General features: G+C 51.9%; 1 protein-coding gene across 1 annotated transcript in view; it reads right to left on the minus strand.

The window, feature by feature from the left end:
- The window catches only part of GRIK4 (glutamate ionotropic receptor kainate type subunit 4), a 132,846-nt gene that overhangs the window by 17,172 nt on the left and 99,181 nt on the right, over positions 1 to 16,493 (minus strand). Inside the window, exons 10-13 of the mRNA XM_058857149.1 lie at positions 16,028 to 16,132; positions 9,583 to 9,690; positions 8,498 to 8,701; positions 1,126 to 1,239 (exon numbers count right to left, since the gene is read on the minus strand). Coding sequence (XP_058713132.1) covers positions 1,126 to 1,239; positions 8,498 to 8,701; positions 9,583 to 9,690; positions 16,028 to 16,132 — 531 coding nt within the window. The remainder of the gene's footprint in view (positions 1 to 1,125; positions 1,240 to 8,497; positions 8,702 to 9,582; positions 9,691 to 16,027; positions 16,133 to 16,493) is intronic.

A 16,493-nucleotide genomic window follows, 5' to 3' on the forward strand; every position in this document is an offset into this window, starting at 1 on the left:
AAAGGAGCTTGCCTCCTGTGACACCGGGAATTTGGGAGGAACTGGGGGGAATCTGCCCTCTCTTCTTCAGGGAGAAGGTAAAACAGTGGAGGATTGAAATAAAAGAGGATTTATGGGAATTTAAGACAAGTTTGGCTAAGCAAAGGCACAACACCGTGTACTTGCTTGCACTCATGAATCCCTTGGGAATATTCCCAGCTGTTCTGACACAATAAAATAATTTGCCCCACTCCTGGAACTGTCCAAGGCCAGGCTGGACAGGGCTTGGAGCAACCTGGGATAGGGAAGGTGTCCCTGGCCATGGCAGGGGTGGCATGGGATGAATTTTGAGGTCCTTTCAACCCAAACTATTCCAGGATCCTGTGATTCCACAACTGTGCTGAGATTAACGAGCTTTCCTCGAGCTGCAGGGGCTGCTGCTCTTTAGGGTGAGCAAATGAGGAGGGCTGAGAGCAGAGAGGCAGGGCTGGGAGCTCAGCCTGGCACCTGCCTGCCCCAGGCACCCCAGGAGGGACATTTTCCCCTGGGGTTAGGAAAGCAGAGGGCTGATCTGCCTGTAGAGCATTTCCAGGGGCTCACAGCAAAGAAAGCAATCCAGGATTCCTTCCTGATGCGACTCCCAGGTGGGAGAAGGCAGCAAGAGAGCAAAGCTGAGATCAGGAATGGCCCCAACACCAGCGAGGCTCATCCACAGATATCCCAGCTCAGCCTCCCAGCCAGTCTTACCACTAAATCCAACTGGATGGTGACTCCAAGCCACGTTTGTGCAATTTGGGGCCACCCAGCCACGCTGCTGCTCCCCTTCAGCCGAGCCTGCCTCACCTCACTAAAGCCACTTAAAGCCACTCTAAACCCGTCCTGCAGCCCCCACCAAGCCAAAAAACCCATCATGTGCCCTGGGAGGAGTGGAGAGAGAAGCCAAAGGGCTGAGGGGATTGAACAGGCATGGAATTCACCAATCCTGACACACAGCAGAGAGAAAAGCAGGAAATAAAGGTCGAGCACATTTGCGTTTAAATAAGAAACCAAAATATTTTTATGAGTCGTTCATTATTCTCCTCTAACCAGGCAGGTTTGTGTGCAAATAATGGAGGGACATAAATGGCTCTAAAAGCAGGCTCTTACCATGTGAACTCGGTAGAGAATGCTAATTCCCAGAGTCATGAAGGGCTTGGAGAAATCAATCACCTTCTCGCGCTCCGCCGTGATCGTCAGCCCCGCCACGGCCAGGTCAGCTTTCTGGGGAAGAGGGATAACGGAGAAAATCAGAATCCTGGGCAGGAACCAAAGCTGGGGCCACACAGGACACCTGCTCCTGCAGGGGGATGTTCCACCTTTCTGGGACATCGCTGTGGGAACAGCAGGAGTTTTGCATCCACAGGTCCCCACATCCCCAATGCCTGGGTGCCTTTCACACGAGCCCAAACTCACCCCAAAGTTCAGCCCGGCCTGTGCTTTGGAGCATTCCCCTCATTTCTTATTCCCTTTCTCCATTTCTCCTTCCCTTTCCCCATTTCTCCTTCCCTTTCCCCATTTCTCCTTCCCTTTCCCCATTTCTCCTTCCCTTCCTGGCTCACTTCCCCAAGTGCTCACCGCCTAATTGCTGTTTTTATTCATTTAATGCATTAAAACCTGGAGCCATAAACTAATAAATATTATATTAATCTACAGAAAATACAACCTCCCCTTCCCTGTTGAGCACAGCTGTCCCTGCTGGTACAAACAAGTGCCACAGGTGACAGAGCAGCATCCTCACCCCTGAGCCAGAGAGCCCACAAACCTGCCAAACTCAGACTTCCAGAACTGCAGATCAGTTTACAAATAAAAAATAACAATAAAAAAAATTTGAGAGGACTGGCATTAAAGTTTGCAGATTGACTTGCAAAGCAAATGAGATTAGGGGGAGAAAAAAAAATAAAAATAACTTCTTCTCATGTTAATACCCTTGTAATATAGATAAGGGATTTGAATTTTAAATATTATTTTTATTACTTTAGCTCTTTTAATGTCTGTAATTGCCTTCTGTGAAAATGAAACCTCCACTCCCTTATCCATTTGTTTCTCTGCTTTGCAGGAAGATGAGTATGCATGTGGAAAAAGAGAAGAAGGGTAGGGGAGAAAGAAAAGCTGTTTGCATTTTTTGTCCCTAAATTTGACAAGGTCTGTGCAGATGCTGACAGAGGTCCTGGGAAAAGCTGCAAGAGGAAAGAGCAGCACTGCTGGAAGCAGGAGGGGGAAAAGAAAGGGAAGGTGACCACGAGCCCAGGAAGGGCTCATGGAGAAGGTGACACTTCCCAGGCCATGCTTGGACACGCTCAGCAGAGTATTCTGCAATTGTTTACAAGCAGCTCTTAGATATTCCTGAGAGGTTCAGGCTGGAATAAATTATGAGCTGAGGAGAATTTCTGCATAGCCAGACATTTACCCACAGGCTTTTTAAAAGACACCAATAATCCCAACGTGGTGTGCGAGCAGCTGAGCCCTGTGTAAACACCAGCAGATTACTAAAACAGGATCAGCTCATCTCTGGAACCTGGCATGTGGAGAATTTTATCTACGAGGATAAAGCCTCCTAAACCTCTCTTGTCTCTACTTAAAAGGTTTCTAGGTGTCATTGTCCCAGGGAGAGCTCTCCCAGCAAAGCCTCTGGTGAAGATACAGCTTAGTCTGACAATGGAATTCTTCTCCCAGTTCTCCAGACTAAACACAATTCCACCAGCAAAGTCACAGTCTAGAACAGAAAGTAAAAATGCCATGGCAAAAGGGTTTCATGCCAAAGCTTTCAGGAAATTTGCAATTTGCAAAGGGGCAAATATAAAGGTGCTGATGAAAGGAGCAGCATCCCCAGGTTTGCCCAGCATTGGGGTCCTGACCATTCTCTGGGGAGAAACAACATCTTGGTTGTTCCCTGATCATCTTGGTGCTGCTGAATCATCATCAGCATCTTAAAATGCTCTTCTCTACACAAAATAGTGCAAATCCATCCCCCTCCCTCTGTCCACAGAGCAGAGACACAGCACAGCCTTCCCCAGGCACTCAGATGTTGTGCCCAGCTCCCTTCTCTCATCTCCAGAGGGTTCTGCCATTCCATCAGAGTTATTTCCCTCTGCTCATTCCCTGCTAACTTTTCAGGACTTTTCCCACATCAGAGATGCAGAACTTTCTGCAGCAGAGCTCCAGCTCCTCCTCGCTCTCTCTCTCTCTCCTCTCTGCAGGCTCAGTCATGCAAGTTAAGAGCTGATCTGTGATAGCAGGAAACTTTGATCTGGGAATGGCATGCAAAGAATTCTCTGCCTGAATTTCATCCATTTCATGCTTTCAACTCTGATTCCTGACAAAACTTCTTGTGATTCACCGAGGTCTGTGGAGCCACAGAGGAGCTCTGCAAAGCTGAGTTCTATCCTCCCCCACCTGAGCACAGGTAGGTGTTGGGATTTTATGGGCTAAGGGATGCCCTGGGGGAAGAGAGAAATGGATTTTGCCTTGTGCCCCAACACTCTGTCCACACCTGGGCTCAGGGGAGAGGGAAAAACAAGAGGGAAAAGATGGGGGAAGAGGGGTTGGTTTTCATCCTGTACAGCACAGTCGCAGCTATAAATGTTGGCGTGAAATAGGCTTAGAAAAAGACCCAGAGCTTTTTGGGAGTGGAGACAGCCACTTCTCTTGACAAAACACCGCCCAGACAAGGCCAGAGCCTCGCTAGGTGAGAGGAAACCCAGGTGGGCTGGCGTGCGAGACAAAAGCTGCCAGCACCGCCACCCTACCTGGCATTCCCGTGGGCTCTGCTTGCATCAGGGCTCTGGAAAGGACATTAAACACGGGGGCTGAGCCGGGCTCCCGAGGAGGAACAACAATTAAGCATCCTTCAGGAGCAAATTGCAGGGACTGCCAGTCCAGAGGCGGCATCCGCCCCCTCGCTGGGGCTCTGACAGGGCTCAGCTCGGTGCTGATGGTGATGAATGGGCCCTGACGTCAGCCCCAGCCCGGAGAGGATCCCAGAGAAGCCTCCCACGGCGCGGCAAGGCAGAAATCAGCCGGGAGAACAGCCCGGCTCCATCCCCACCGCGCTCCCCTGCCCTCCGCCGGGCTGCGGGCACACAGCGCGGGGACAAGGTGCCAGCGGAGCCAGGCTCGGGGCTGGGGCTGGGTCAGACACCTGGAGAAGCAGCCAGGACAGCTCTGGGACCACAGGGATGGGATCTTTCCCAGGAGTCCCTCGCTTGAGCAGCTCCACGGATGCCGCATCCCCTGGGTGCCTGTGACAGCGGCGTTGTCACCAGCGCTGCCCACGGAGCACTGACAGCACGGCCAGGGCCACCAAAGCCTTTTTCTGCACTGTCCCTGTGCTCAAAAAGCCTCCCAGAAAGGTGAAACAGCTGTTTAGGCTTCAGGACCCACCAGAGCAGGACTGGCACTGGGTGGCTGCCCCAGGATGATCTCAGATGCCTATTCCTGCATTCCAAGGGTCGCTCCAAACAGGGGTTTGGGGTGTTTTTAAGGACAAGGGTGAGTTCTGCCATATGAGAAGTGACAGCCTGGAAACCCTGGAGGCTGCAGCTCTCCCTGCAAGCCCCAGTCAGGGTGGGGGGAGCAGGGCTCAGTGCAGGTGTCAGCCTCAAGTCTGCCCTCACCCATCTCTGCTCACCTGGCCCCTCTCTGTGGCTGGGGGGACAGAGCCTGTGCCAGGTGCTCACCCTGCCCGTGGCAAAGCCAGCTGAGGTGAAGCAATGGGGACCCAGAGCACACAGGGACAGCAGCGAGCCCAGCTCACAGCACCCTCCCCACCTGTGTTTGATTCCCCAGCAGCGCTTTGCAGACCCCTCTGCCCGTCCCCTCCTTTGCTCAGCCACCCACAGGCCCTCCTGGAGCCCCCCATGTCACAGCTGCCACCACAACAGCCTGCAAACACCCTCCCCCTGCCTCCCTTCACCACACACAGCTCTCCCCTCCACACACCAACACCCACTGCGAGTGGAGAGCAGGGCTCTGCCCCTTCTGCACAGTCTCCTCCCTCCTGTCCCCTTCCTGCCATTCCCCAGCTCTGGAACAGCTGAAGGGAAAGCAGTGCCTGCCCAGCAAGGAAAACCCCAAAGCTTTAAAGGGTTTCTTGTTGTTGGTGTTGCTGCTCCTGAGGCCAGACAAGATGGACAATTTCATGTCCCTCACTTTTAAAAGAGCTTTGATCACCACTGATCCTGGCCAGATTCAAGCCAGGCATGGTGGGACAAGGCTAAAGCTGTTGTGGTGCTGTGAGAATACATCCCTTGGTTTGTGCCATGCCAGAGAATTCATTTCAGCTTGAGGATGTGCTGGGGAGAGAGAGAAGGGGAAGAGCAGCCACCATCAGGGACTCTGAGCCAGTTCTGCACTGCAGGCAAGGAGCAGGATGTAATTCTGCCAGCCCAAATGGCCTTTAAGTCTCTGATGCCAGAAAGGAGGAGATGGGAAGATTTGCTGTCCTCCCTTGTTTGTTTGTGCCAGAGCCAGGAAGGCTGACAGGGAGAGTGGCTTTAGTGCCCTGCTCACTCCAGGAATGAAGCAGGGTGCTCAATCTCCCTGCCCTGCATGCTCAGAGGGACAAATTAGCCCAGGTTTCCTGCACTTGTGACATCTTTCACTACAGAATGGGCTTGAGGGACTCTTCTTCAGGAATTGGAGTGATAGGACAAGGGGGAGAGGCTTCAGATATTGGGAAGGAATTCCTCCCTGTGAGGGTGGTGAGGGGCTGGGATGGAATTCCCAGAGATGCTGAGGCTGTCCCATCCCTGGCAGTGCCCAAGGCCAGGCTGGATGAGCAACTTGGGATAGTGGAAGGTGTAAAGGGGGTTGAAACTACATCACCATTCTGTGATCCTGAGTCCTTCCAAGTGATTTCTCCCAAGCCAAACCTCCATGAGCTGATCCCAAACTGTACAGGATTCCCAAGCCATCCCAATCCCCCTCTTCCTTTCCTCCCAACCTGTTTTGTGAGCAGGTCAATAAGAAATGTATGGGTGAATTTGGGTCAACAACGGATTTGTGTTTGTACAGCATCCTGCTCAATCATATCAGGGTGCACAATTAGCTGTAATGGAATTCCCAGCACTTAAGAATAAATCAATAGCTGGTTAATTTAGAAGCAATAAAACAAAACATTTTCTCCCAAATAGCCTGGAGTTGCTCTGAGGAGATTTCGTGCCACAGAGGGATTACAGGGCAGGCGCTGCACGGAGCTGGATAATTCTGTGACCTTTTGGTCCTGCACATTGAGTGTGAATCAAACCTTATTTTCTGATGGCTGATCAGGATCAAGGGGGAATTATTTCCCTACAATGATACCGTGCTGGACAGAGCAGAGCTTTCATTTTTGGGAAGGATTTGGGACTTTTGTGAGAGGTTTGTGCCCCAACTGATTCCCCTTTTTTTCCTAAAGGGGCGGAGTGCTCAGGGGATAAATCCACTGAAAGAGGAATATGTGCACTCAACACAAGATCTGCTGGATCCCATGGGACATGGGTGAACAAGGGGCTAGAATCGAGGATAAATTCCCTTTGGGACTCAGGGATGGAGAGAAGCCCCTTGGGCAGTGAAATGCCCTCAAGAAACAACATCCCAGGCAGCCCTGAATAAACACAACACCAAGCATACACAGTTCTGCCCTGGCTGACCTGAGCCCAGTCCCTGGGATTGATCAAAAACTTGCTGAAACCATTATAAAAACTCACAGGGATACAGGGAGAACAAGAGACAAAGCTGTTTCTCTACCCCAATTTGTGATCCAGCCTCACAGGCTCTGACAGCTCTGCCCTGCAGAAGCAGAAGTAAAAAAAATGCTCCTAAATAAGGCTCGAGCTGCAGAAGAAACAAACGGTTTCTGTGTGAAGATGAAGTTAAAACACTCATCACTGGAGAAAAACAACCCTCCAGAAGGTCCCATTTAATGAAGAGGCACTGCCAAGGTTAGTAGGCCAAAAGTTTGATGGCTGTTCCCTTCCTTTGATCAGATGCTGCTCTCGGCTCCTTCCCTCTCGCCTCCCCAAAGGAATGTTGCAGGAGTGTAATTGTGTGTGTGTACACACACAGAGACACAAAGATGGATAAAAACGATGCCAATAGCCTGGAGCATTTGCAAACAGCCTCACAGAAGCTCTTTTAAAAGAGCAGATGGAGGTGGGATCTCAGCTGGCGTTGGGAACGACTGCTCAGGGAAGGGTGACCCAGGAGACAGGGAGAGCTCAGGGGAGTCTCCAGTCTGTTCAGTGCCCTGTCTGTGACTCTCAGAAAACCCCAAATCCCTCCCTCTTTCAGACAAAGAGTTCTCCCAGCTGACCTCAAACCCGCAGTTGAAATTCCTGAAGTGGGATGAGCATCACCCTTCACCATGGGGAGGAAACAGAAGGCGCCAGTGCACATTTCTAGAGATCATGGACCCAGTAAAGAACACAGAATCATGGAAGAGACCTCCAAAATCCTCGAGCCCAACTTTCAACCAAATTCCACTGTGCCTAATAAACCACAGAGTGAAGTGATGCTCATTTTCCAGGGAGGAAAGAGCCCAGAGCCTCAGATCCCTGCCTGGAGCCACAGGGGATGGATTTGGACCCTTGCTCCTCTGCTCTGCAGAAGGCAAATGACTCAGGGTCTCCTCTCCCACAGTGGGGGGATTATCACCAATCCACGTGATGGATTTGTCACCAGCTGGGCTCTCATGGGCATGTCAGTAATGACAAGGCAGAAATCAGCGAGGAAATATTGGTTTAAATAGCATCAATCCCACAGTAAGCTGTGGCTAAGCCTATTTTCCTGAGGATCTCAGAGCATTTTGTGAGCTGTATTTAAGCTTCAGGAAGCCTGGGAAGGACCACAAAGGAAAACAAAGAGCAGGAAGGAGGGTCCAGGCTGGCTGAGCCCAGCTGTACACAGAATTATTGTCAAACCCAGCAAAATAATTCTGTTTTCAGTTGTGTTCTGTGTTCAGCTCCACAGAGCAGGGCAGTGAAAAGATCTCGAGCTGTGCACTTCAAGGAAATAGGAAATGTTCTTCTCCAAAAGCAACACTGAGTTAAGCAGCTGAGCTGAATCTGCCAAAACTTTTCTAGGCAGAAATGGGATTCCTACTTGCTTCCATTCCAGTGCAGTTTTGTAAATCTTTTCAGCTTCTACCAAGCTCTGCCTTTTCCTGTTGCAAGTTTTCGTTAATCTTTCCGCTAGGAACCAAAGTAATCCATTCTGTAATGAGTTTTTACATGGGATCCCAGAGTCCAAACCCCCTTTCCAACAAAGTGAGCACCCCTGAGAGCATCCCACAGCCCTGTTCTTGCTCTGACTTCTACCCACACTGTCACACCACCCCAAGAAACACATTTTCCATCAGGAGAACGCATTAAGTGGAAATCCTCCGCTCCAAGCCTCTCAAACGGACTAAAACCCCATCCATCCTCATCAGCACGAAGCAGCAGGGCTTTGCAGGGCCAAACCCCAGCAGAGCAGAGTTAAAAAGAGCAGCTAATCCACTTACCCGAGCTATCAGCTCCCCGACCATCCCTGTCCAGGTGCCGTTGGCCTCGGGGACTCCGTAGACGCCGTCCCCAACCAGGTGGATTTTGTAGTTGAAGCGCAGGATCTCTGCCAGCTCCTTCAGCATGTCCACGCAGAATCCCTCGTAGCGGTCGTTGCCTTCCAGCTCCTGGTGGTTCCACTTCAGCATTAAGTAAGGGTTTTCCTGCAGTGAAACTGGGCAGCTGTCATTCCCATCTTAGCCGAGGTGTCCCGCCAGCACGGAGCTGGGCGCTGCCACAGGCAGGTTTGGGAGAAACCTTAAGAAAACATCTGGTTCCAGCTGCAAAAAGCAGATCCCAGCCCAGTGGATCCCTCTCAAGCTGGGTGTAATCGATGAGGAAAGCTTGGGGTGCTGAGCTCTCAGAGCTGGCTCCACACTGGTGCTCCCTGGCCTCTGCTGTGCAGATTTATCCCGGTTTAGGACACAAAGCAGAGCTAAGGGATGGTGATTTGGGGGCTGTTTCCAACTGGGAAGTGCGAGAGCAGCCCAGTGACTCCTGTGAGTCATGGCAGCACACCCAGACTTCAACCTCTCCCAGCAGAGCCACTTCTCCAGTCTGTCCCCTTTTCAACAAACTTTGTGGGATGTGAGGAGTTTGTCTGTCTTTAAAGAGGTAGCAAAAAATATCACTGGACAGGCAGCAGCTGGAAGGGAACCTGCTGAACACAGGCAGTGGTGCCTGTACATGCCAAATTTTCATCAAAATTGTGCCCATCTTGGTCAATTTTTATCATTTTATGGGTAGAGGGGGCAGCTGTCCCTTCCAACTCAGCAGCTGTACACCAAATGAGAGCCCCATTCCGAGCTGGATGTGAACTGGCAGCATTCCCCATCCCAGCCCCCTCTGAACCCACCAAATACCATTTCCATATGCACCATGGCCCTGAGCTCAATTACACTGCCAGCAACCGTCCCCCACGCTGTAATTCCAGATTTGCTCGTCCCCTGTGAGATCAGCAGGGCTGAGGGGCAGGAGCAGGGAGGAATATCCCAGCTGAGCCCACCCCTGGGGGCTGGGCACTGCAGGTGCCCCCCTCCCTTACCAGGATGGTGGTGACAATCAGCGTGGTGTTGAACAGGCTGTCGGATATGTTGGAGGAGAAGATCCTGTTGTCCATGCTGAGCCCTTCTGAGACGTGCCAGTGGCCAATCTGCAGAGATAAACAGCACAAGAAGGGTTTATAGGGCGAGTCACTGCCCATATGGCTCTGGTGAGGGACAGCCCTGGGGCTGGCCTGTTTAGGGATGCTCCATTACCTTCACAACACACCCCAGAGCGGGTCAGCAGAGAGATCAACCCTCTGTGCTCGCTCCCACCTGCTCTGCAGTGCCACCAACCTGGCCCCGTGCTGCCTTCCCAGCATCATCCCTGAGAGCTGGGCAGCTCCCTGGGAGCCACACAGCCCTGAGTGCTGTCCCCAGATGCCACCAAATGCCACCATCTTAGCCAGAAATCCCCTATCTGTGGCCTGCCTTTCCTCCACCTTGGTGGCAAAGGCACCTTCTCAGTGGTGCTGCTCCACGACTCCTCTTCCAGCTCCTCACCACCACAATTAAGCACTTCCAAATCATTTGATTCAGGCTCATCACACCCAACAGCTCTGCCAACAGCCCAATTTACCCATCCAAGCGTCAGTGTGGCTGCAGCAAACCCAAATTCCCAGCGAGGATGGTGGGAACCAGTCCCCCAGCGCTCGGGAGGACATCGTGATTCAGCTGTGACACAGCTGCCTTCAGCCAGGGGGGAGGAATATTCCACAAAACCTAATTTTAACTTCAAGAGCCTAATCTCCTTCCCTCAGAGCTCTGGGCAGGGAGATCAGCACCTCCAGCAGCTCGTTCAGAGCGTGCAAATTAAACTCTTGCTCTCTTTTTGCCCTTAAAAGAGCCTCTGCTTTTCCTTCTCTGCTTTTCCTTGTGGACACAGAGGGGGCTAAGGGAGGCCAGCTCCATCTGAACCCCTTCTCCTCCTTTTTCTCCTCTGTCCCATCAGGTTCCAGCACTGCTGGTGTCCTCTGACACCTCTCTAGTGGGGTGCTGTGGACCTGAGGGGCAGTGGGTGACCCCAAAGGTGCAGGGAGGGTCTTCAGAGCCCCTCCAGAGCAAATCCATGCCCAGCTCCCTCCTGTGACACCAGCACTGAGGCAGGCAATTCCCTCACTGTCAGGGTGGGAGGAACCAATTGATTTTCCTGTCTGCCACAGGTTAATCTTGTTATGTCCAGGGAGCAGGAGGGAAGTGCTGTGGAGCCCTGGGATTGACTCTGTGCCTGCTCTGGGCACTGCTTGGCCTCAGGGGTGACCAAAGGACTGGGGGTGACTTGGATCTGAGCACAGACACCCTCGCACACCAAACCCCTCTGGGTGCCGAGGGAAGGGCCAAGTCCTTCCCTCTGCCAGGTGCTGCTGCAAATCCAGCCCAAGGGACCGACAGTGGGAATCTGTGAGGGTTACAGAGCCTCATCCCCAGGCACAAGGAGCAGTGGAAAGGGCAAGCAGGACAGCTTTGCACTGAGAATCATCCAAGCCCAGCTCCTGGCCCTGCACAGACACCCCAACAACCCCATCCTGTGCCCGAGAGCATCGTCCAAACCCTCCTGGAGCTCTGGCAGCCTTGGGGCCATGAGCATTCCTAGTGCAGGGCTCACCTCAGGAACAACAGCCCTGAACTGGGAGATTTCCCACGTATTTCACAGGCAGGGAGCCCTTGGAGCACAGCTTTCAGTGGTCTGAATCCCTCCTGAATTCCCCCCTCTGCTCTGATTGCCAAACAGCAGCCCCTCTGCAGCAATCCTCTCAGAGTGAGCCATCACTCACAAATATTGCCTAATTTTTCTTCCCTCCCGGATTTCTCAACCAGAGATTAGTGACAGATTAACTTTAATTTTAACAGCCCTCGCTGTTCTCCAATTTGTCCCTCCCCTGCTGGCATGTGCTGAGACTAATTGCCTCTTCTCCTGACGGTGCTGTGGGTTTGACCTTGCCTTCAAAAGCACCAAGGCCACACAATCCCACGTGCTGGGGCATTTCTCCCATCCTGGCTGGCCCCAGCTCACCCCTGTGCCCCTCACGGGCTGGCAGAGCTCCTCATGCTGCTGTTTCTGCAGTGTCAGAGGCTGTCCTGGCCCCTCACACCTCTCTCCTGCAAGATGGATGTCAAGGTGATTTTAATCATCTCCATCTACATATAAAGAGCCTCTGGAAAACAGAAAACATATCCATCTGCAAAGTTTTTTTAGAAAGCAATCAAATTCTCCACACAGGCGTGGATGAGACCATCCTGTTGTTAAGGCTCTAGACAAGGACTTCAGGGTTTTTCTGACTCAGGGTTTTTAAGCAGTGGATGTGATTGGTCTGTATAAATACCCCAGGTGGAGGAGGGCTGGAGCAAAGAGGTTTTTGGCGCTGGAACGATGGCGTTGGCACAAAAATAAATACACACAAGCCAGGCAGAAATAAACAGGCTGAGAAACCAGGGGAGAGGTTCCTAATGATCACAGGAGCTGGTACCTGTCCTAGAAGAGCAAGGAGGCCAGCACAACCAGCTGGGTGCAGGCTGGAGCTCAACACCTTTGTGAGAGGGATTATGTGACCTGGTGACAGCCCAGGGTGGAGAAAGTGCCCTCCATGTCCTCAGGGATGTGTGACCCCCTTGGCATCATCCCTGCACCTCCCTGAGATCCAGCCCTGCCTGAAATGCCTGCAGGCGCCTCGAGGCACATCTGCAAACACAAACTGTGAACCTCAGAGTACAAACCAGCACAAAAATCCTGGAAAGAGCAGGGAAGTGCCATTGCTCATGCCACTGCTCCATCCCCACAGGCAGATGAGGTGCCTCAATTTAGCTGCTCTGAAAATGGCATTATTTGGGTTGGTGGCACAGGAAGAAAATAATTTTCTACATCTCTGTGAAAAATTCCCATGTGGAGCATTCCTGGCTCACTCCTTCCACCCTGGGTACAGAGGTTTTGAGGCTTCTCATGATGTGGGGTGATGAAATATCTCTCAAAGTAATGATTTTAATGAAAATTTCCACTTGTTTTTCTGTAGGTGCAGAGATGACAGGGCAAGACTCCTCAGAACTCCAGAGGCACCACAGGTATTCACCATCCCCATTCCCAGCTTCAAACTGAGGTAAAGCCAGCCCCGAATTCAGATCTTGGAACAATCAGCCAGCAAGAGGCACCTTCTGGGCTCTGATTACAAGTGCTGTCCTACAGCTTGCAGCCATCATCTCCTCCTCCCTGTGTCCCCAGGAAAAGGAAGGAGTGCACAATGCAATCAAGGTGCCCCAAGGAGAGGGAGTCTGGGAGTGATTGGGGAGGGGGAAAAGGGAATCAAACAAACAAATGAAGGAAATCCCTCTGAGGACGCTGCCTGGGGCAAAAGTTCCTCCACTGAAATTAGCACTGAAAGCATCAACTACTCAGCCAAAGAACCATGAGACACACAGCCCTCACCCCTGAGGCCACCAGCATCCCCCAGATGTCCCCTCCTCCCCAAATGTCCCCTCTGGGCCACACCATTGACACTTGGCACAGCCAGGCAGGGCTGTAGTGGCACACACTGAGTTTGTCAGGCCCTGGGGGCAGAAGTCATCGAGCTCTGGGCAGATCCCATCCCTGGGCTGTTCCTGGGGCAGCAGCTAAAGAGGAGCTGGTCCCAGCGAGGCTGAGTGGCTGCTGCTAAATTAAAAAGGTTTGATGTGGTGGGGAATGTGGAGGGTCCCAGAGCTATTGGAGGGGAATTCATCTGTATCTCATCAACATCCCAATTAACAGCCCCAGCACTTGCTCAGTCTCGGGACAGCAGCAGGGCCCGTGGTTAAGAGGAGACTGATGGGCCTCACTCAGGATGGGGAGAGCTGGGGCCAGGGTCTGCAGCTTCCCCCTTCCCCTCCCCAAATCACAGCCCCTCCTCACTCCCTTCCTCTGTGAAGTTCCCAAACCTCAGCTGGTGATTCACAGCAAATCACTCTGCTGGAACTCTGCAGTGTTTTTTACAGAGGCAAAGAAAAGGGGGGGGATGAAAAAAAAAAAAAATTTTAAAGATGACATTTACCAAACCCAGCCCTTGTCAGATCTATAGATCACCAGAACATTAATGAGCCTGTGCTTTATGGAGCATCCTGTGAGCAGAGAGAGCAGCTCTCATATGGCTGTGGAAAAAATTCCTCTGGTTAAGCTAAATCAGGAAAAGACGCGTTTGGTGCGTTACATAAATGTATTAAAAATTGGATGTCAAAAAGCCCTGCCTCTCCTTGCCCAAAAGCAGCAGCAAGTTAGAGAGTCTAAGTGTCTCTAATTTGCTTGCTGGCTGGATCAGCCTCAAAATTCAGTGAACTCTCCATCAAAGCTGATGAGCTGGAAGTCCCTGTGGCTTCACTGGGTGGAAGGAGAGAGAGGAGGAGAGGGGAAGAGAGGAAGAGAGGAATGGGCAGAGTTAAAATGAGCTTGGTTAAAACTAAGCAGGGAATGGAAGTGTTTCAAACAAATCAGTTAATACAACCCTTGGGAGCAAGATTGTCTCCAGGATGTGAACGCCTGTTCTTTACTTTAATTAAAATATTTCTAATGATTTATTTAGTCCTTTTCATTAAAAGAAGCCAGGCTGGCAACAAGAAAATAACCATTTATGGCACAGCAGAGCTGCCTTTGGCTTCCCCTTGCAGGAATGTGGAGGGGAGGCAGGTTGGGCAGGAGCCTGATGGGTCTCAGCTCTCTGGGGATAAAGTTAAACACATCTCAACAAACTCCTTTCGGCTGGGAGGGGCCCTGACACCCCTCTGGGCACTGCTGTGGACCAGGAAAGCTCCCTGAGAAAAGGAGAGAAGGCAGAAAAGCTGTCACAGGAGCAGTTTCCTGGAAATCAACCCTTTCCTGGTGGGTTTGTGACAGGGCAGGGCTTGCAGCCACCCCCGAGGGACTGCCCTGTCCTTCCAGCACTTTCTCCCTGTGGCTGGAAGTGTTTCACCCCCCCCCTGCAGCCTGGTGGGGTTTGGAAAGCTCAATCCCAGTGCAGCTTTCCTGGGCATCTCACAGACACAACGCTCCTCATTTACCCAGCTGTTACCACAGCTCAGCAAAGGTTTCCTCCTGTCACACCAGCTTTGTGGGGAAGAGATGAGACTTTAGACTCAGGGCAGATCAGGCTGCAGTCACAGCTCTCCATGGAGCTCTGGGAGCAGCTCTGTTCCAAAAGGAGCCGTGAGTTTAACGTGAAGTCCCTGCCACATTCACACACATCAAAACCAGCGCTGCCACAGGCAGCTTTGCAGCATTCCCTCCCTGAATCCAGCTGAATTTGCGCTCTTATTAATGCAGGTGGGCTTGGATCTGTCACTTCTGTTCAGAGGGTGATGGGTTTGGGAGAGGATTAAAAGGGCATTGATGCTGTGAGAGATCTCTGTGGGGAAAATGCCATCCCGATCCCCCCTGCTCGCTCAGAGAAAGGCAGCATCAAAGCCAAGCTGTCACTTGACAGGTAAGAACTGGCAGGTAACATCCTTGCCAAGGCTGAAATTCACTGCTGCCAGGGCAGGAGAGGGTTCCTGGTGCCAAAATGCTCTGCTGGTGAGGGTAGGATACAATGGCTTTTGTTCTCTGCCAGCATCTAGAAGTGGCAAGCTCTGAGAAAAGGGCAGCAGTGGAGCTGTCAGCAGGGAAACAAGACAGATGAAACCCCTCTTTTATTCCTGGGACTTCTGTTTTCTTTCTCCTGAATATAAGGTTTGGATTTACCAGCAAATTCCTTGGATTTGTGTCGTGTAATCTCACCAGTCTGATATCCTCAACTTCGGCTCAAACCAGAAAATATGGCTCGGGCAGAAAGTGTGAGATGAGGAAATACCACTAAAATTAATGATTTTAATGAAATCTGCTCGGTGTTCTGTGGGCAGAGGAAAGCTGTGAGGAACCTACGAGCACTGAGACAAAAAGTAAATGAGTGTGAGCTGAGCAAACCTGTTAGAGAGGAGCCATAAACCAAGAGCAAAATGAGCCTGAACTTCCCCTCACAGGGGAGAGATGATGGGGAGCCCCTCACATGGGGTTTCTCCATTTGCTTTCCCTCCCGGGAACAGTTTGAAAAGGTTCACAGAAGTCATTTGGGTTCACATTCCCATTTCATAGAAAATTCTCCCATTTTCCCCCATCCAAACAATTTTAAGCAAATGCAGCCACAAGCTGAAGAACTAAGGGGTCGTGAGCTTGCACCTGGCCCAGCCTCCCTGCCCCAAATCAGCAGCGCTGACAGGCCAGAGATGGGCTCTGCCATCACCCCTCCAGGGCCTGAGAGATCAAAACAAACCCAAATTATCCTGCTGACACCAAACACGCTGAGTTTGCTGGCTCAGTTGGCGCTAAGGGCACACCCCGAGCACCTCACGGTGCAAACGAGGGGGGTCCACGGCCCCTTTTGGTCCCCAGAGCACCCCCCTGAGCCAGGGACACCCAGGACACGCTCCCAGCCCTCCCCTGGCTGCTCTCACCTGCCTGAAGCCGGCACGAGTGTGCTGCAGGATTTTCAGGGCGTAGTTGGAGCGTTGGCCTTTGCTGTTGAATTCGATGTGGCCGGTGAGACCTTCCAATTCTACCTGTCCAGGAGAGACTCAGTTACAGCGCCCAGCGAGGCTGCCCCACCCCAGGACCCCCCCAGAGACAGGAGGGACCCACCCCACACACCCCACACTGCCAGCAGGAACAGCAATGCAACCCTCTTATCTCCATCCTCGTTATTTCTGGAGTCTGGACAGAGGAGGAAAGGCTTGCAGAGGAGCAGGGAATCAGCAGCACAAAGTGCAGGACTCCCCAGATTTCCTTGCTCTGGAAAAAGCAGCTCCACATCCCCTCACTGCCTCCCTCCATCCCAAGGCCACCGGGTCTCCGAGCAGCAGAGCTATGGGGAGCTGCAGGATTTTGTTGTCCCTGGCTAAAGGTGAGATTTAAAACAATGGG

Source organism: Poecile atricapillus, chromosome 25 (assembly GCF_030490865.1).
Source record: "Poecile atricapillus isolate bPoeAtr1 chromosome 25, bPoeAtr1.hap1, whole genome shotgun sequence".
Taxonomy (NCBI): domain Eukaryota; kingdom Metazoa; phylum Chordata; class Aves; order Passeriformes; family Paridae; genus Poecile; species Poecile atricapillus.